Genomic DNA, 15,392 nt, shown 5'->3' with positions numbered 1-15,392 from the left:
CTTGGAATCTTCCTAATATAGACGGCATTCACCCTGATGGAGGAAAAGGTACCACCTATGAATTCCAGATATACATGAGTGGATAGCCTATGATAGAACTGCCGAAGGTTTTTGTTAAAAGTGCAGGTTCCTGTATGCTTATATTTTAAGGGAACTAAATAACCAAAATGTTAAGTGTTGCAGAAGAGGTGAGGCAAGATTTCAGAAGCACAAGTATACCACCTATACCGCCAAGGGCTCTTCAAATTCCGAAGACACTGTAGTCACCATAACTTTGGGGGTTTCTTTTTTTTTTTTCTTTAAACAGAGATGAGGTCTCCCTATGTTGTCCAGGCTGGTCTCAAACTGCTGGGGTTGAGGGATCCTCCCAAAGTGCTGGGATTACAGGCGTGAGCCACTGCGCCAGACCTGGGGGGTGGTTTCTTATCTAAGGAGGCACAGGAAGACAGTTCCACATCAAATAGAACATAAGATAAGGCTGGGTGCAGTGGTTCACGCCTGTAATCCCAGCACTTTAGGAGGCACTGTGAGAGGCCAAGGTGGGCTGATCACAAGGTCAGGAGTTTGAGATCAGTCTGGCCAACACAGTGAAACCCCGTCTCTATTAAAAATACAAAAAAACTAGCTGGATGTGGTGTGCACCTATAATTCCAGCTACTTGGGAGGCTGAGACAGGAGAATCACGTGAACCTGGGAGGCAGAGGTTGCAGTGAGCTGAGATGGCACCATTGCACTCGAGCCCAGGCAACAGTGCAAGACTGTGTCTCAAAAAAAAAAAAAAAAAACATAAAACAAGCATTTTTTAATCTTACTACCTCAGGTTCAGACTGGACAGATAAGCTCCCTGGATGGACTCTAAGAACCTACATTTGCAACACATTTATTCCTTTAAAAAATCTATATACATTGCCGTACAAAGATACCACAATGAAGCAGTTCTCAGGAACCTTCCAGTGAGCCTTCTCTTATAATTGCCCGAGCAAGATTTCGTGCCAGAGCAAGTCTCAGCATTTCCACCTTGGTGGTTTCTATGTCCTCATCCTGCAAAGCAGAGAGCACCAGCATGAGACAAGAGCAGGAAGGAGCCCTTTCACACTCCCAAAGGTTCTAGCTAATGCAAAGGTAGAGGGCACTTAACACTCATAGTAGCTTCCAGAAAATTATCAGTATAAAAGAAAGCAATACCAAAGGGCCATACTGGAAATGATGAACAGGAAAGAGCAAAATGTAGAGCTCAGAACACTAGAATCCCTCATTTCCTCCTAAAAGAAGGTGGTGTGTGACACAGGTTAAGGGGAACAGAGGCACATGTGTCCATAGGAGCCAGTGTTTCTGGAAGGAAGGGGAAGCCTGAGATACAGGGAGCCTTTTCCCACCTCCATGTGGAACCATCAGCCCAGAAGTGAAAATGACCTGGAGCTGCTGGATATCAGATTCTCCACGCACAGGTCTTCTTGACGTCAAGTCCTCCAGACACTGCATCAACTCGTAAGTCTGTTCTGCTGAGAAAATCACCTAGGGAAGAAAGCCTGCCTTGCTTGGCTGCCCCCAGCCCAGGCCTGCACTGGTTGGGGCAGGGGCCCATGTTCGGACGTTCTTCCTTTCATGCCTTTTGCAACAGTGTGCTTTGTATAGGAAGACCTCATTTCAAATCACACAGTGTTTCCTGTGCGAGTCTGGAATTCCAGAGAGGGTGTTAAGGGGAACACACGTGCACAGGCAGAACGACAAGGGAGGAAACACGCACGTTGCCAACAGCTACACAACTTAAGCTCCAGCAGGGACTGACAAGCAAAGAAAACCACCCTGCTGCAACCTTCACCTGTTTTTGTTCCAAAAGGGGCAGGGCATCTGTCAGCAGAGTCATCCAGAAAGACCGAGGGGCAATCCGAGACGTCATCAAGGACAGAAGGAGAGAAGCTGCGTCGGCAAAACGCTTCTCCCCGTACATCCGGTGGAACTCGCGATACTTCCCTACGGCGAAACAAGAGCACTAGGTAACGTGCATATTCCCCCAACTTGCCCAAGTGACACCTACAAAAGTCACCCTGGCCCTAAACGAGAGAAGAAAAACCACAGACCAGCCGCTGCACAGAGCAGGAGATTTTTTCTATCTCCAAACTCATAGGCCCCAATGAGATGCAGACCAAGAGCATTCAAAGCAGACTTGGAAGAACTCCAAAGAGCCAAATCTGGGGAAACATCAGAGTCAAAATACGTAACAACAGTCACGGATTAAAATAGACTGACTAGGCCGGGCGCGGCGGCTCATGCCTACGCCTGTAACCCCAGCACTTTGGGAGGCCGAGGCGGGCGGATCACCTGAGGTCCGGAGTTTGAGACCAGCCTGGCCAACATAGTGAAACCCCACCTCTACTAAAAATACAAAAATTAGCCAGGTATTGTGGCGTGCACCTGTTGTCTCAGCTACTTGGGAGGCTGAAGAGGGAGAATTGCTTGAACCTGGGAGGTGGAGGTTGCAGTGAGCCGGGATCATAGCACTGCACTCCGGCCTGAGAGACAGACAGAGTGAGACTCCATCTTAAAAAAAAAAAAAGGAAACATGGAGGCACTGGCCCGGCGCAGTAGCTCACGCCTGTAATCTCCGCACTTTGGGAGGCCAAAGTGGGCGGGTCACTTGAGGTCAGGAGTTCGAGACAAGCTTGGCCAACGTGATGAAACCCCATCTCTACTAAAAATACAAAAAATCAGCCGGGCATGGTGGCGCATGCCTGTAGTCCCAGCTACCTGGGAGGCTGAGGCAGGAGAATCGCTTGAAGTCAGGAGGTGGAGGTTGCAGTGAGCTGAGATCATGCCACTGCACTCCAGCCTGGCAGCCTGGGCCACAAAGCGAGTAAGATTCTGTCTCAAAAAAAAAACAGACAGACAGACAGAAACATGGAGGCACTAAGGAGATGTAACAGCCAAACTCACGATCCTGGGCATGACGGAGGATGTTTCTGGGGCCGCTGATGGAATGGGAATCTATGAAGGAAGCGCTGGGAGAAGTCCGATATGATCCCTCCAACCTCCCCAAATACCCACCTGTGTCCAAAGCACAGGGCATAAAACCCAGGGACTCACCCAGGAATGTCAGTCGGTCACTGAGCATCATGGCTGGCCCCAGGTTGTCAATGAGATCCAAATCAGAAAAGCAGCCTCGCTCACAGTAATCCCTGAGGAACCTGCAGGGCCCAGCCCAGACATCAGAGCAGCAGTCTCAGGCCCACCTCAACCACCCAGTCCCTGGGAAGCCAACACCAGCAGTACCCACCTGTCTGACACAAGCGTGGCAAAGGCAGCATCCTTAGCACGGATGCTCCAAGAGAGGGCAGAACCTAGGCGATTGTTGCGGACGGCTTTCATGGCTAAGATCTTACAAATGCTGCGAACTTTGCGAGGGAAAAGAAAAGGTGAACGGCTTTCACTCCACAAATCACTCCATTCCTGAGCCCTGTGGGGACCAGAGTGGCCTCACAGCCTCACTCCACCCCAAAGCCACTCTGTGGGCTCTAAACGCAGCTGGACTGGCAGAGCTGGAAACTCAGGCTGATTAACAGTGTCTGGGCTCTGCTAAGAGTGTAAGTGCCCGTCATGGCAGGACTGGCCCTGGGAGTGTGTGTGGCTTCAAGGGTAGCAAAAGATTTTTGTTTCTCCCTACGTGTCAGCTCTTCTGTTACCTCTCCAGATGCCTCAAATCCCATCCTCTTGTGGATCATGAATACCATATGCTTTCAAAAATGGTCGTGAACATGCCAACTGTCTCTGCAGGGTAATAACTCATGTTTACATCACTCAACAGTGAGGGGAGAAAGGAAGGGGCAGACTTGGTCATCCTCATTCCACTGTCTCTCTTTTCTGGAGCCACCTCCAGCACTGCTTCCCCATTGAGCCAGGCTGAGAGAGCAATAGCAACCCACCTGGACAGGGAAATAGCGCCGACCCCAGCCCTGACCTCGTGGAATCAAGTGTGTGAGAAAAGGGGCGGCTCAGGCCTTTCCAGGTGGTGTGCAGATTTTGTCTCGGTTCCAGTGGATCCCTGGCTTTCCTGTCCCTCCCAAATAATTATCCCATCTCTGAGTTTACCTCTTGGCATCCATAGCCCCACCTCTCTCCAGTGTGGCTCGTGAGGAGGAGAATGGCTGGGGTAGGCACAGAGTGTGACCGCAGGTTGCCCTGACTCCCACATCCCACAGATGGTAAGGCTGGGAGCAGGGCCAGCTCACCTTGTTCAGTCATCTGCCGCTGCTCACAGATCCGCAGCACCTTGAGGGCTTTCTGCTCGGTGTTGAGAGGTATCCGCTCAATGTGCAGCTCCAGGGAGACTCGGCCCAGCTTGGGGCAGTAATCAAAGTAATCCACCCCCAGCTGCCACAGGCTGCAAAGGTTCGAGGAAGACAGACATGAGGTGCTGCCTCGTGGCTCTGGAGACTGGCACCTGCAGCTCCCTTTCACTGACCCTTCCGTAGCCTTCAGGGAGCCAACTGGGAGAGAACAGTCCAAGCTCCAGTGGCACCCGCATGCTGAAGAGCACACGGCACAGCCTGCACCCGTGGGATCCTTCCTACCTGGGATGAGCGAACAGTCCAGAGGCGTACTCCAGCAGGAGGAACTCTCTCATGTTGGAACCGAAACTGGAATAAAACATACCAAAAGACCAAGACTCCTGGCCTGCCCTGTTCAGGGCCCCCTTCCTCAGCCCAGCCTCCCTTCCAGGCATATCAGTTCACCCCACCCTCGAGGGCTGGGTGGTAAGAAAAGGAGGATCGGTGCCTCCAGGCCACTTACTAGAGGTTGTGTGACTGGAGGAGCTTACAGTGGTCCAGCAGGTCTGTCAGGTGGGCCACAAACCACCAGTTGCTCAGGGCGATGCTGCAGATTCAGACACCAAAGCAAGAAGGAAAGTCAGGGCAGAGGCCGCGTCCCACAAGAGCGGGGGTGAGCAAGAACCCCACATGTCCTATCCCTCAGCAAGATGGGCCGGGTGTGATGGTAGCTCATGCCCATGATCCCAGTACTTTGGGAGGCCAAGGCAGGCAGATCACCTGAGCCCAGGAATTTAAGACCAGCCTGGGCAAAATGGCGAAACCCCATCTCTAAAAATACAAAAATTAGCCGGGCGTGGTGGAACACACCTGTAATCCCAGCTACTCGAGAAGCTGGGGTGGGAGGGTCGCTTGAGCCTGGGAAGCACAGGCTGCAGTAGGCCGAGATCACACCACTGCACTCCAGCTTGGGTGAGAGAGCACAACCATATCTCCAAAAAAAAAAAAACAAATTGCTCAGAAAGTAGTTGAGACGGAGTCTTGCTCTGTCACCCAGGTGGGAGTGCACTGGTGAGATCTAGACTCACTGCAACCTCTACCTCCCGGGTTCAAGCAATTCTCATGCCTCAGCCTCCCCAGTAGCTGAGGTTACAGGCGTGCGCTGCCACACCCAGCTAGAAAGCAGCTTTTGAATGTTCTCACCACACGCACACCAAAAGGGTCACTATATGAGGTGACGGATGTGCTCACTAGCTTAATTTCACAATGTACACGTCTATCAAAACGCTGTACACCTTGGCTGGGCACAGTGGCTCACTCCTGTAATCCCAACACTTTGGGAGGCCGAGGTGGATGGATCACTCGAGCTCAGGAGTTTGAGACCAGCCTGGCCAACATGTCAAAACCCCATCTCCACCAAAAATACAAAAGTTAGCTGGGCGTGGTGGCGAGTGCCTGTGGTCCCAGCTACTCAGAAGGCTGAGGCAGAAGATGGCTTGAGCCCAGGAGGCAGAGGTTGCAGTGAGCTGAGATCGCACCACTGCACTCCAGCCTGAGCGACAGGACAAGACACTGTCTTTAAAAAAAAAAAAAAAGGTTGTACACCTTAAATACATACTACTTTGTTAATCACACCTCAATAAAGCTGGGGAAAAAACGGGAAGTGGGCTGGCCCAGGGGAAAGGACACCTCAGCTTCCCAAAACAGCTGTTGCTACCCAGATTTATAGCTAATGGTTATGTCGAAACCATTAGAGAAGCCAGTGAAAAGGCTATAGGGGACCCAGGCTAAGGGAGCCAAAGCCTTAGCCTGCATGAAAGTCACCCGCCAGTGGAAGGAAGGGCTGAGACTGTGCCCGGTTTCTTCCCAAAGGATCCAGCAGCCTCCCAGGCTGGAAGGCAGCAAGCACTGAGGGCCTCTGCCCACAACACAACTCAAGTGACGGAGACCAGACCTAGTGCTGCACAAGGCCACCACGGTCTCCCTGCAGGGCCCAGCAGGCCTGAACCATACAGTTAGGTCTTAGATCACACACACACACTCACACTCTCACACACTCTCTGTCTCTCTCTCACTCTGAAGGATTCTGAGTGAGCAGCCAAGACACAGAGCAGGCAGGCAACCTCAACATTCAAGGCGGGAAAGGCCTAATGATCAGCTCCGAAGTAGCCCTCTGCTGAAAACGAGAGAACGCTGTGGAGTTGGGAAGACCAGCTACGATGAAGGTGACCCCCCCTGGGCAACTGTAGCCCCAAATGAGCTGTTTGTCCTGTATTAAGGTCACTGTCAACTCCTTACCCAGGCCCCATCTTGCTTGTTGGGGGCCCTGGAGTAATCAGAGATCCAGAGCCTCTGCCTGCTATTCTAGAAATGGGGTATGAGGTTTGCAAACACTGCTGCACCCTGCATCCAAGGTTGTGTACTGGGCCAAAAAACAAGTCAGAAGATTCTAGATTCAGCAGACATTAAACTGGAACTCTTCTTGGTTACTGAAGGAAGACTTGTCACCTTTTAGCTCAATACTTTTGGAGGACTTGAACGGCACCAGGAAACTGCCGACATCTTGCCCAACTCCCAGTGAAGTGTACCCCAGCTCTGTTTCCTCTTGCCAGAGAGCAAGGAATTGGCCCGTCTTCAGAGGAAGCTGTAAGCCAGGAAGGAAGAAGGGACCCTGTGGAGGACCCCGTGGAGGAATCCTGCCATCTTTTCAGCTGAGGGGTTAACAGTCAAGCATGCCCAGCCAGGCGCTGACAGACAAACCCCTGGCCCTTTAGCAGGGCTGAGGAACTACAGCCTCTGAGTCAGGATCCCCTGGCTGCCTTTTCTGCCCCTTAGGGTCTGGCATGACTACTAACATAGGAGTAAATCGGGGCCCATTTAGAAACCTCCCTTCTCCATGTTCATATGAAGGTGGTGTGAACAGGAAAGGAAAAAGAGAAAGAAACCTCTTTCTAATGCCTTTAAAAAGGCATGCCAGCAGCCCACAGGCTCAAGTCCAGAAAGAGACACACTTCCCTGCCCCCCAGAAGTGTGCATAGGTCTGACTGATACATCCCATGAGAAAACATGTGCCCACAAGACCCCAATTCAGTCTTTCCCCAGAGCCAGGAGGGTACACTTCTAAAACTGCTACTGTCTCTCAAGACATTTCAACCTGTTTCACAATTCCTGGGACAAGCTCTGCTTTTCTGGTTCCTCTTTCAAAACAGGATAGGAGGTAGCCTCGCCATCAGAGAAATGCAAACTCCAAGATTTCCCACTAACAGAGCTCAGATCCCTTCCTGCTTGTGAGGGTGGAGAGAGGCCGAGACTGGGGGACTGTGAGCCTAACCCTTCCTTGTCTGTGTCCGGCACGAGTGTTGTTCACCCCTCTTCATTGGTACTTCTCTTTTTCTTCTGCCACTGGAAACAGCAGGACGCTTTCCCCTTTTATACTCCCTGCATCCAAGAGACTTGTTCTGCTCAAATCTGTTTTATTCCTAAAAATTCAGATACAGCTTATAAAGGAAGCCCTGGTGAAACTCATTCACTGTTATAACGGACAGAAAATTTAGGAATACTCAACTATGGGCAGAGACACCGAAAAAGCCAAATGATGGTGTGTTTGCATGTTGTTAAGTTATTCTAATTCCTCCATGCAGGGACTTCCCACGATGTTTACAGGCCTGTGAAAATACTGACACAAAACTTGACTCTCAGGCGGGGCATGGCAGCTCACGCCTGTAATCCTAGCACTGTGGGAGGCTGAGACAGGCAGATCACTTGAGCTCACGAGTTCAAGACCAGCTTGGGCAACATAGTGAAATCTCATCTCTACAAAAAAAATAATAATTAGCCAGGCATAGTGACACACACCTGTAGTCCCAGCTACCTGGAAGGCTGAGGCAAGAGGATCACTTGAATCCAGGAGGTCAAGGTTGTAGAGAGCTGAGATCACTCCACTGCACTCCAGCCTGGGTGACAAAGTGAGACCCTGTCTCAAAAAAAAAAAAACAACTTGGCAGGGTGCAGTGGCTCACGCCTGTAATCCCGGCACTTTGGGAGGCTGAGGTGGGCAGATCACCTGAGGTTAGGAGTTCCAGACCAGCCTGGGCAACATGGTGAAACCCTGTCTCTATTGAAAAACACAAAAATTTGCTTGGTGTGGTGACGGACACCTGTAATCCCAGCTACTTGGGAGGCTGAGGCAGGAGAATCGCTGGAATCCAGTAGGCGGAGGTTGCAGTGAGCCGAGATCACTCCACCGCACTCCAGTCTGGGCAACAAGAGCAAAACTCTGTCCCCCCAAAAAAAAAACCAGAAACAAACACACAAAAAACTTGTTTTTCATTCCCCAAATCTAGAATCATTTTCTTGAAGCCCTGGCTTTCTTTTGGCCAAAATAAGAGCAGGCAGGGCTAAGGAAACTCTTCCCATGCCCAGATCTACAAACAGCCAGTTGAGGTCAGTGAATCTGACACCTGATCAAGGCCATCTTCTGCTATTACCCACTTCCTCCCTTCCCAGCAGGTCTTCAGTGCAATGCCCACCATCCAGGGTGCACAAGAAGGAAGGGGACATTCATTCTGACTTACCATATATGGAGAGTTCTGGAAAGGTTTATCTTTGATTCATTATGTTTGGCACTCCCTTTCCTACCTTGCTAAAGATTCAGTGCAATTACAGAACACCTTCTTTTGGATAGAGGGCTGGAAATTCTGAATACCCAGCCTCAAGCCCGGTGGTTCGGTAGCTCATGTCACTGGAGTGAGACTGTTGGAACATGCCATCCCATGAAGTGACTACATGTCCATTAGGTGCCAAGAAACAGGCTTGCTAGCTTTTTCTAGATTTTAAATGTCAAAGTAATTTCCTGCAATGTTATTTTAAATAAACATCCCTAAAATAGAAACAGTTATGTATATGGTAGCCCTCAAGCCTCCAGGAAGTCCCCAAGCTCACCCAGGGAGAAGCCATTATCTACCTGTAGCAGGCCAAGCAGGGGAGCAGGTGCTATGGTTTGAAGGGATCCCCTCTAAAACCCCAGTTTTGCCAATGTGATAGTATTAAGAGGTAGGGCCTCTGAGAGGTGATTAGGCCAGGAGGACTCCTCACTCATGAATGTGACTGGGCGCCCTTATGAAGTGACTTGACGAAGGGAGTTTGTCCTTCTTGCCCTTCCACCACATGAGAACAGTGTTCAAGGTGCCATCTTGGAAGCAGAGAGCAGCCCTCACCAGAAACATTGCCAGTGCCTTGATCCTGGACATCCTAGCCTCCAGAACTGTGAGAAAATCATCTTTTTCTTTATAAATACCTGGTCTCAGGTATTCTGCAATAACAGCATGAGATGGACTAAGATAGCAGGTCTGAGGAAAGAAGGGTAAGGAAGAACAGGCCACTCTAGAAACGGATGGTGGTGATATTTGCACACCTAAAAATGGTTACAGTGGGGGGTGGGAGAGATCCTACCTGCACTCTTTGATCACTTGATGGATATCAAACTCAAAGGCTGCCAACAAGATGTTGTCCAGGGGTTCTGGGCTGCTCTCACCTCCCAGAAACAGGTCCAGGCTGGACTGTGGAAAGGTGATGAGACACTCAATCCCGAGGATGGAAGCAGAGACTCAGGGGACAGGCAGGGCTGCTGTATAAGGAATCTCAGAGAAGGGTGCCATGTTCTTTCACTAAGGGCCAAAGGAAAGGGTCTTCCTGTTCCTCGGGGAGAAATTCAAAGAGAATGACCCATCACGGCGCCACCAGGACTCCTACCCCCACCCTTGCCCACCCCAAGCTCACTCACCTGGGCATAGTAGTGCAGATCAGTGGGTTTTACTGTGGGATTGGAGTACAAGAGCCGAGTCACTAGGAAATGATACCAATTACTCAGAAGTTCCTTCTGCTCTAACAAGGCGGCTTCGTCTCCCAGCATAATCTGAGGAAGAGACATTTGTGCTGAACTCTGTCCTCTTTTCAGGGGTACCTTCTCCATAACGCTCCTGCTGTCCGCTAGGGCACTGGATTTCAACTAGTCTGAAAGCTCTCACCATCATGGCAGAGCAACAGACAGCCCTATCCGAAGAGGACCAAGCTTCTGCCACTGCTGCACTGGATGCTGCAGCCCCCACAGGAAGCCAACATGCATGCAATCTGAACTGCTTCCCAGACCTTCAAGAGAGACTCCAGGTGAGGGTTGGTGGCGAATGTGCTGTCCTGGAGATACCGCTCACATTCCTCGTGCCAGTGCTGCCACTTCAGCTCCAGCTCTGTCAGTGTCTGGGTGTTCCCGGGCTAAGGCAGAGACCAGCCATGAGATGTCATCCCACCCAAACCCTTTATATTTAGTGAATCACCCATCTCCTGTGACCCAGCAGAGCAAAGCTACCCCTACGTACGCTGAGAATGGGCATTGTCCTCATCAGGTCTCCCATGATTCGGCATACGCCTGCAGAGGCGGGGCTGGCGTCGGCTTCCTTGGAGAGCATCTGTCGGGCCTCATCCAGCCGGCCCTGCAGCACCAAGATGGTCACCTGGGAGGAGATCCGGGCCCATGAGCACTAGCAGGAGGCCTGGCCCTGCCGAGGCGTCAGGTGGCCAGTCCCCTCACCCCACACTTCGGCTTTTTTTTTTTTTCTTTTGAGACGGAGTCTTGCTCTGTCCACCAGGCTGGAGTGCAGTGGTGCGATCTCAGCTCACTGCAAACTCCATCTCCCGGATTCATGCCATTCTCCTGCCTCAGCCTCCCAAGTAGCTGGGACTACAGGCGCCCGCTACCACGCCTGGCTAATTTTTTGTATTTTTAGTAGAGACAGGGTTTCACCATCTTAGCCAGGATGGTCTTGATCTCCTGACCTCATGATCCGCCCGCCTTGCCCTCCCAAAGTGCTGGGATTACAGGCGTGAGCCACCGCGCCCGGCCACACTTTGGCTTTTTAACTCCTCACACGTAGGCTTCTTTCTGCCCCTGAGTTGGCCCTGGGAAGAATGATGGCTCTTTCCCTCCGGAAGTAATCTATCACGTCCAGTCTCACTTCCACCATGTTTTTCAAACAGCCAGCTATAGTCCATTATAGCCTGTGACCAGCTTTTTTTTTTTTCCAGAGTTTCGCTCTTTCTGCCCAGGCTGGAGTATAATGGCACAATCTTGGCTCACTGCAACCTCCACTTCCCGGGTTCAAGTGATTCTCCTGTCTCAGCCTCCCGAGTAGCTGGGATTACAGTTGCATGCCACCACGCCCAGCTAATTTTTGTGTTTTTAGTAGAAACAGGGTTTTACCATGTTGGCCAGACTGGTCTCGAACTCCTAAACTCAAGTGATTCCCCACCTCGGCTTCCCAAAGTGTTGGGATTATAGGTGTCAGCCACCACGCCCAGACCCAGCTTTTCAAAAATAAATGAAACAGAGAAACATGTTCCTCCACCTGCTTCCCCCCACCCCTTCTCCACCATCATGGTGTGTGCTGTTGATTCTTTCTCCCACCATCTTCTCACAAAACGTTCAGGATCATGGAATTCCTGGCCAAGAAACAAAAGCAAAATTGTCCCATTCCCCAGTGGATTCAGATTAAAACTGGTAATACAGGGCCAGGCGTGGTGGTCACGCCTATAATCCCAGCACTTTCAGAGGCCAAGGCAAGCAGATCACAAGGTCAGGAGATTGAGACCATCCTGGTTAACATGGTGAAACCCCATCACTACTAAAAATACAAAAAAATTAGCAAGGCGTGGTGGTATGCACCTGTAGTCCCAGCTACTTGGGAGGCTGAGGCAGGAGAATCGCTTGAATCTGGGAGGCGGAGGTTGCAGTGAGCTGGGATTGTGTCACTGCACTCCAGCCTGGGCGACAGAGTGAGACTCCATCTCAAAACAAAACAAAACAAAACAAAAAACTGCTAATACAGTTAGCTACAACCCCAAGAGGAGGGACTGGAGAAGAACCAAGCCAGGTCTGCCAGGAATTACACATGAGATGCAGCACATAAGACTATCACCTTATGACAATAAGCTGAAACTGTCACCACTATCTGGAAAGGTGTACATACTTTGTTGAGAAAATGGTTTTTCTCTGATTATAAGCTCTACACTGCTAGGCTGGTTGAATAATAAATATGTGAGAAGTTTTGTTTGGAAAAAAATTGAAATAATAGAAAATGTCAGAATGCATTAAATAAAATGGTTCGTAAAAGTTTCAGTTCAGGCCGGGCGCGGTGGCTCAAGCCTGTAATCCCAGCATTTTGGGAGGCCGAGACGGGCGGATCACGAGGTCAGGAGATCGAGACCATCCTGGTTAACACGGTGAAACCCCGTCGCTACTAAAAAAATACAAAAAACTAGCCGGGCGAGGTTGCGGGCGCCTGTAGTCCCAACTACTCGGGAGGCTGAGGCAGGAGAATGGCGTGAACCCGGGAGGCAGAGCTTGCAGTGAGCTGAGATCTGGCCACTGCATTCCAGACTGGGCGACAGAGCGAGACTCCATCTCAGAAAAAAATAAATAAATAAAAAATAAAATAAATAAAATAAAAACACACTTAACCAAATAGTCCTCACAGTTCAGTCTTTATCTATGAATCTGCCTACTCACTAAAATTTATTTGTAACCCCCAAATCAATATCTGTGGTACTTTCAAATCAAAATTCATGGACATGTACAGACTGGTAAGAATATTGAGTTGCTTGACACACACTAAACAAGGCTTTATTGTGATGCAGTTAATGCTACTTTTTTTCATTTGTGTACCTTTTGTTGGGTCCCCAGGTATAGTACTGAGGTGCTTTCTAGTGTTGCTAAGTGCAAGAACTACGGGAGGTGTTGGATAAGCTTCAGTCAGGCACAAATCACAGTGCTGTTGGCCCTGAGTTCACTGTTAATGAATCAACAATATTATGTCAAGTAACTTGTCTCTAAACAGAAACACACATAAAACAAGTGATCGGTTATATATTGATTGGTTGAACAAAATGTGACCAGAGGCTTGCAGGAATCTAACCCTGTATTTCCCCTAGAAGCAATGGTTCAACATTCACTAATTCAGTATTCAAGGCACTGCACTCCAGCCTGGGCGACAAGAGCAAAACTCTATCTCAAAAAGAAAAAAAAAAATCACAAATATATATACATACACATACTGATAACTCCCAACTTTTACACTCTAGCCCAAACTTCCTTCTCTGAATTTCAGCTTTGTATATCCAAGGGCCTAGTCAACATCTCCACTTGGATCTTGAATAGGCATCTTAAAACGTAACATGTCGGACAGGCATGGTGCCTCACGCCTGTAATCCCAGCACTTTAGGAAGCCAAGGAGGGTGGACTGCTTGAGCCCAGGAGTTTGAGACCAGCCTGAACAACATGGCAAAACCCCATCTCCACTAAAAATACGAAAATTAGCTGGATGTGGTGGCATGCCTTTGTAGTCCTGGCTACCTGGGAGGCTGAGGTGGGAGGATCACCTAAGCTTAGGAGGTCAAGGCTGCAGTGAGCTGTAATCCGACCACTGCACTCCAACATGGGCAAGAGACTCTGTCTCAGGAAAAAAAAAAAAAAAGAAAACACACACACACAAGAGAGAAACATAACATGTCTAAAATTAAACACCAGTTTGCCTCCAACTCACCAACCTCATCCTCCCACATTCTTCTATTTCTTGCATGCCCACATCAAATCAATCCATCAGCAAACCCCATCAACTCTCATATCTAGCCTACACCGCCACCATCTTTTGCCTGGCTTAATACAGCAGAATCGGCTGGGCGCGGTGGCTCAAGCCTGTAATCCCAGCACTTTGGGAGGCCGAGACGGGCGGATCACGAGGTCAGGAGATCGAGACCATCCTGGCTAACACGGTGAAACCCCGTCTCTACTAAAAAATACAAAAAAAACTAGCTGGGTGAAGCGGCGGGGGCCTGTAGTCCCAGCTACTCGGGAGGCTGAGGCAGGAGAATGGCGTAAACCCGGGAGGCGGAGCTTGCAGTGAGCTGAGATCCGGCCACTGCACTCCAGCGCGGGCGACAGAGTGAGACTCCGTCTCAAAAAAAAAAAAAAAAAAAAATACAGCAGAATCTGGACTGGCCTGTTTCCATCCTTGCTGTATAGTCTCAACATGGCAGCCAGGACAGCCTTTGGGAACCTAAGTAAGATCTCAGGCTTCCTCTGCTCAGCTCTCCAATGCCCCCTCACCCCATCTGGCTTAGAAGTAAAAGACTAGCTTTTACTGTGCATCAACCATGTCAACTACTTCAACCACATTTATGTCCTTTAACTAATTTAACGATCACAGCAGCCCCGTGGGACAGGTATTATTATCCCCACTACACAGATGAGGACCCTTAGGGCCATTAAGTAGCTCACTCAAGATCTCACAGCTAGTGGCTGGGCACAGTGGCTCACACCTATAATCCCAATACTTTGGGAGGCCAAGGCAGGATTGCTTGAGGCCAGGAGTTCAAAAAATAAAAAAACTGCCGGGTGTGGCGGCTCATGCCTGTACTCCCAGCACTTTGGGAGGCCGAGGCAGGCAGATCACCTGAGGTCGGGAGTTCGAGACCAGCCTGACCAACATGGATAAACCCCGTCTCTACTAAAAAAATACAAAATTAGCCGGGCATGGTGGTGCATGCCTATAATCCCAGCTACTCGGGAGGCTTGAGGCAGGAGAATCGCTTGAGCTGAGGAAGCGGAGGTTGCTGTGAGCTGAGATTATGCCATTGCACTCCTGTCTGGGCAACAAGAGTGAAACTCCGTCTCAAAAATAAAATAAAATAAAAAAATAAAATTAAATTAAATTAAAAAATTGGCTGGGCATGGTGGCTCAAGCCTGTAATCCCAGCAATTTGGGAGGCTGAGGCAGGCAGATCACTTGAGGTCAGGAGTTCGAGACCAGCCTGGCCAAAACAGCGAAACCCCATCTCTACTAAAAATACAAAAATTAGCCAGGCAAGATGGCAGGAGCCTGTAATCCCTGCCAAGATCGCGCCACTGCACTCCAGCCTGGGCAACAGAGTGAGACTCTGTTTCAAAAAATAAATAAAAATAAAAAATAATTGGGTTAGCCGGGTGCAGCAGCTCACACCTGTAATCTCAGCACTTTGGGAGGCCACGGAGGGTGGATCACCAGGTCAGGAGATTGAGACCATTCTGGCTAACACAGT

The 15,392-nt window shown here is 49.8% G+C and overlaps 1 protein-coding gene across 3 annotated transcripts in view; it reads right to left on the bottom strand.

Annotated features, from left to right (window-relative positions):
• Positions 1 to 864: 864 nt before the first annotated feature.
• Positions 865 to 15,392, bottom strand: part of NUP85 (nucleoporin 85kDa) — a 39,276-nt gene continuing 24,748 nt past the window's right edge. For all 3 annotated transcript variants that reach the window (XM_011943563.1, XM_011943637.1, XM_011943483.1), the window contains 12 exons: positions 10,640 to 10,774; positions 10,413 to 10,535; positions 10,048 to 10,179; positions 9,717 to 9,823; positions 4,789 to 4,872; positions 4,569 to 4,634; positions 4,227 to 4,378; positions 3,275 to 3,392; positions 3,085 to 3,185; positions 1,823 to 1,974; positions 1,414 to 1,515; positions 865 to 1,041 (listed from right to left, as the gene is read on the bottom strand). In XM_011943563.1, coding sequence (XP_011798953.1) covers positions 940 to 1,041; positions 1,414 to 1,515; positions 1,823 to 1,974; positions 3,085 to 3,185; positions 3,275 to 3,392; positions 4,227 to 4,378; positions 4,569 to 4,634; positions 4,789 to 4,872; positions 9,717 to 9,823; positions 10,048 to 10,179; positions 10,413 to 10,535; positions 10,640 to 10,774 — 1,374 coding nt within the window. In that variant the 3' untranslated portion in view covers positions 865 to 939. The remainder of the gene's footprint in view (positions 1,042 to 1,413; positions 1,516 to 1,822; positions 1,975 to 3,084; positions 3,186 to 3,274; positions 3,393 to 4,226; positions 4,379 to 4,568; positions 4,635 to 4,788; positions 4,873 to 9,716; positions 9,824 to 10,047; positions 10,180 to 10,412; positions 10,536 to 10,639; positions 10,775 to 15,392) is intronic.

The sequence above is a fragment of the Colobus angolensis genome, unplaced genomic scaffold (genome assembly GCF_000951035.1).
Source record: "Colobus angolensis palliatus isolate OR3802 unplaced genomic scaffold, Cang.pa_1.0 Scaffold1, whole genome shotgun sequence".
NCBI lineage: Eukaryota > Metazoa > Chordata > Mammalia > Primates > Cercopithecidae > Colobus > Colobus angolensis.
This window is presented reverse-complemented; position numbering and strand designations above follow the sequence as displayed.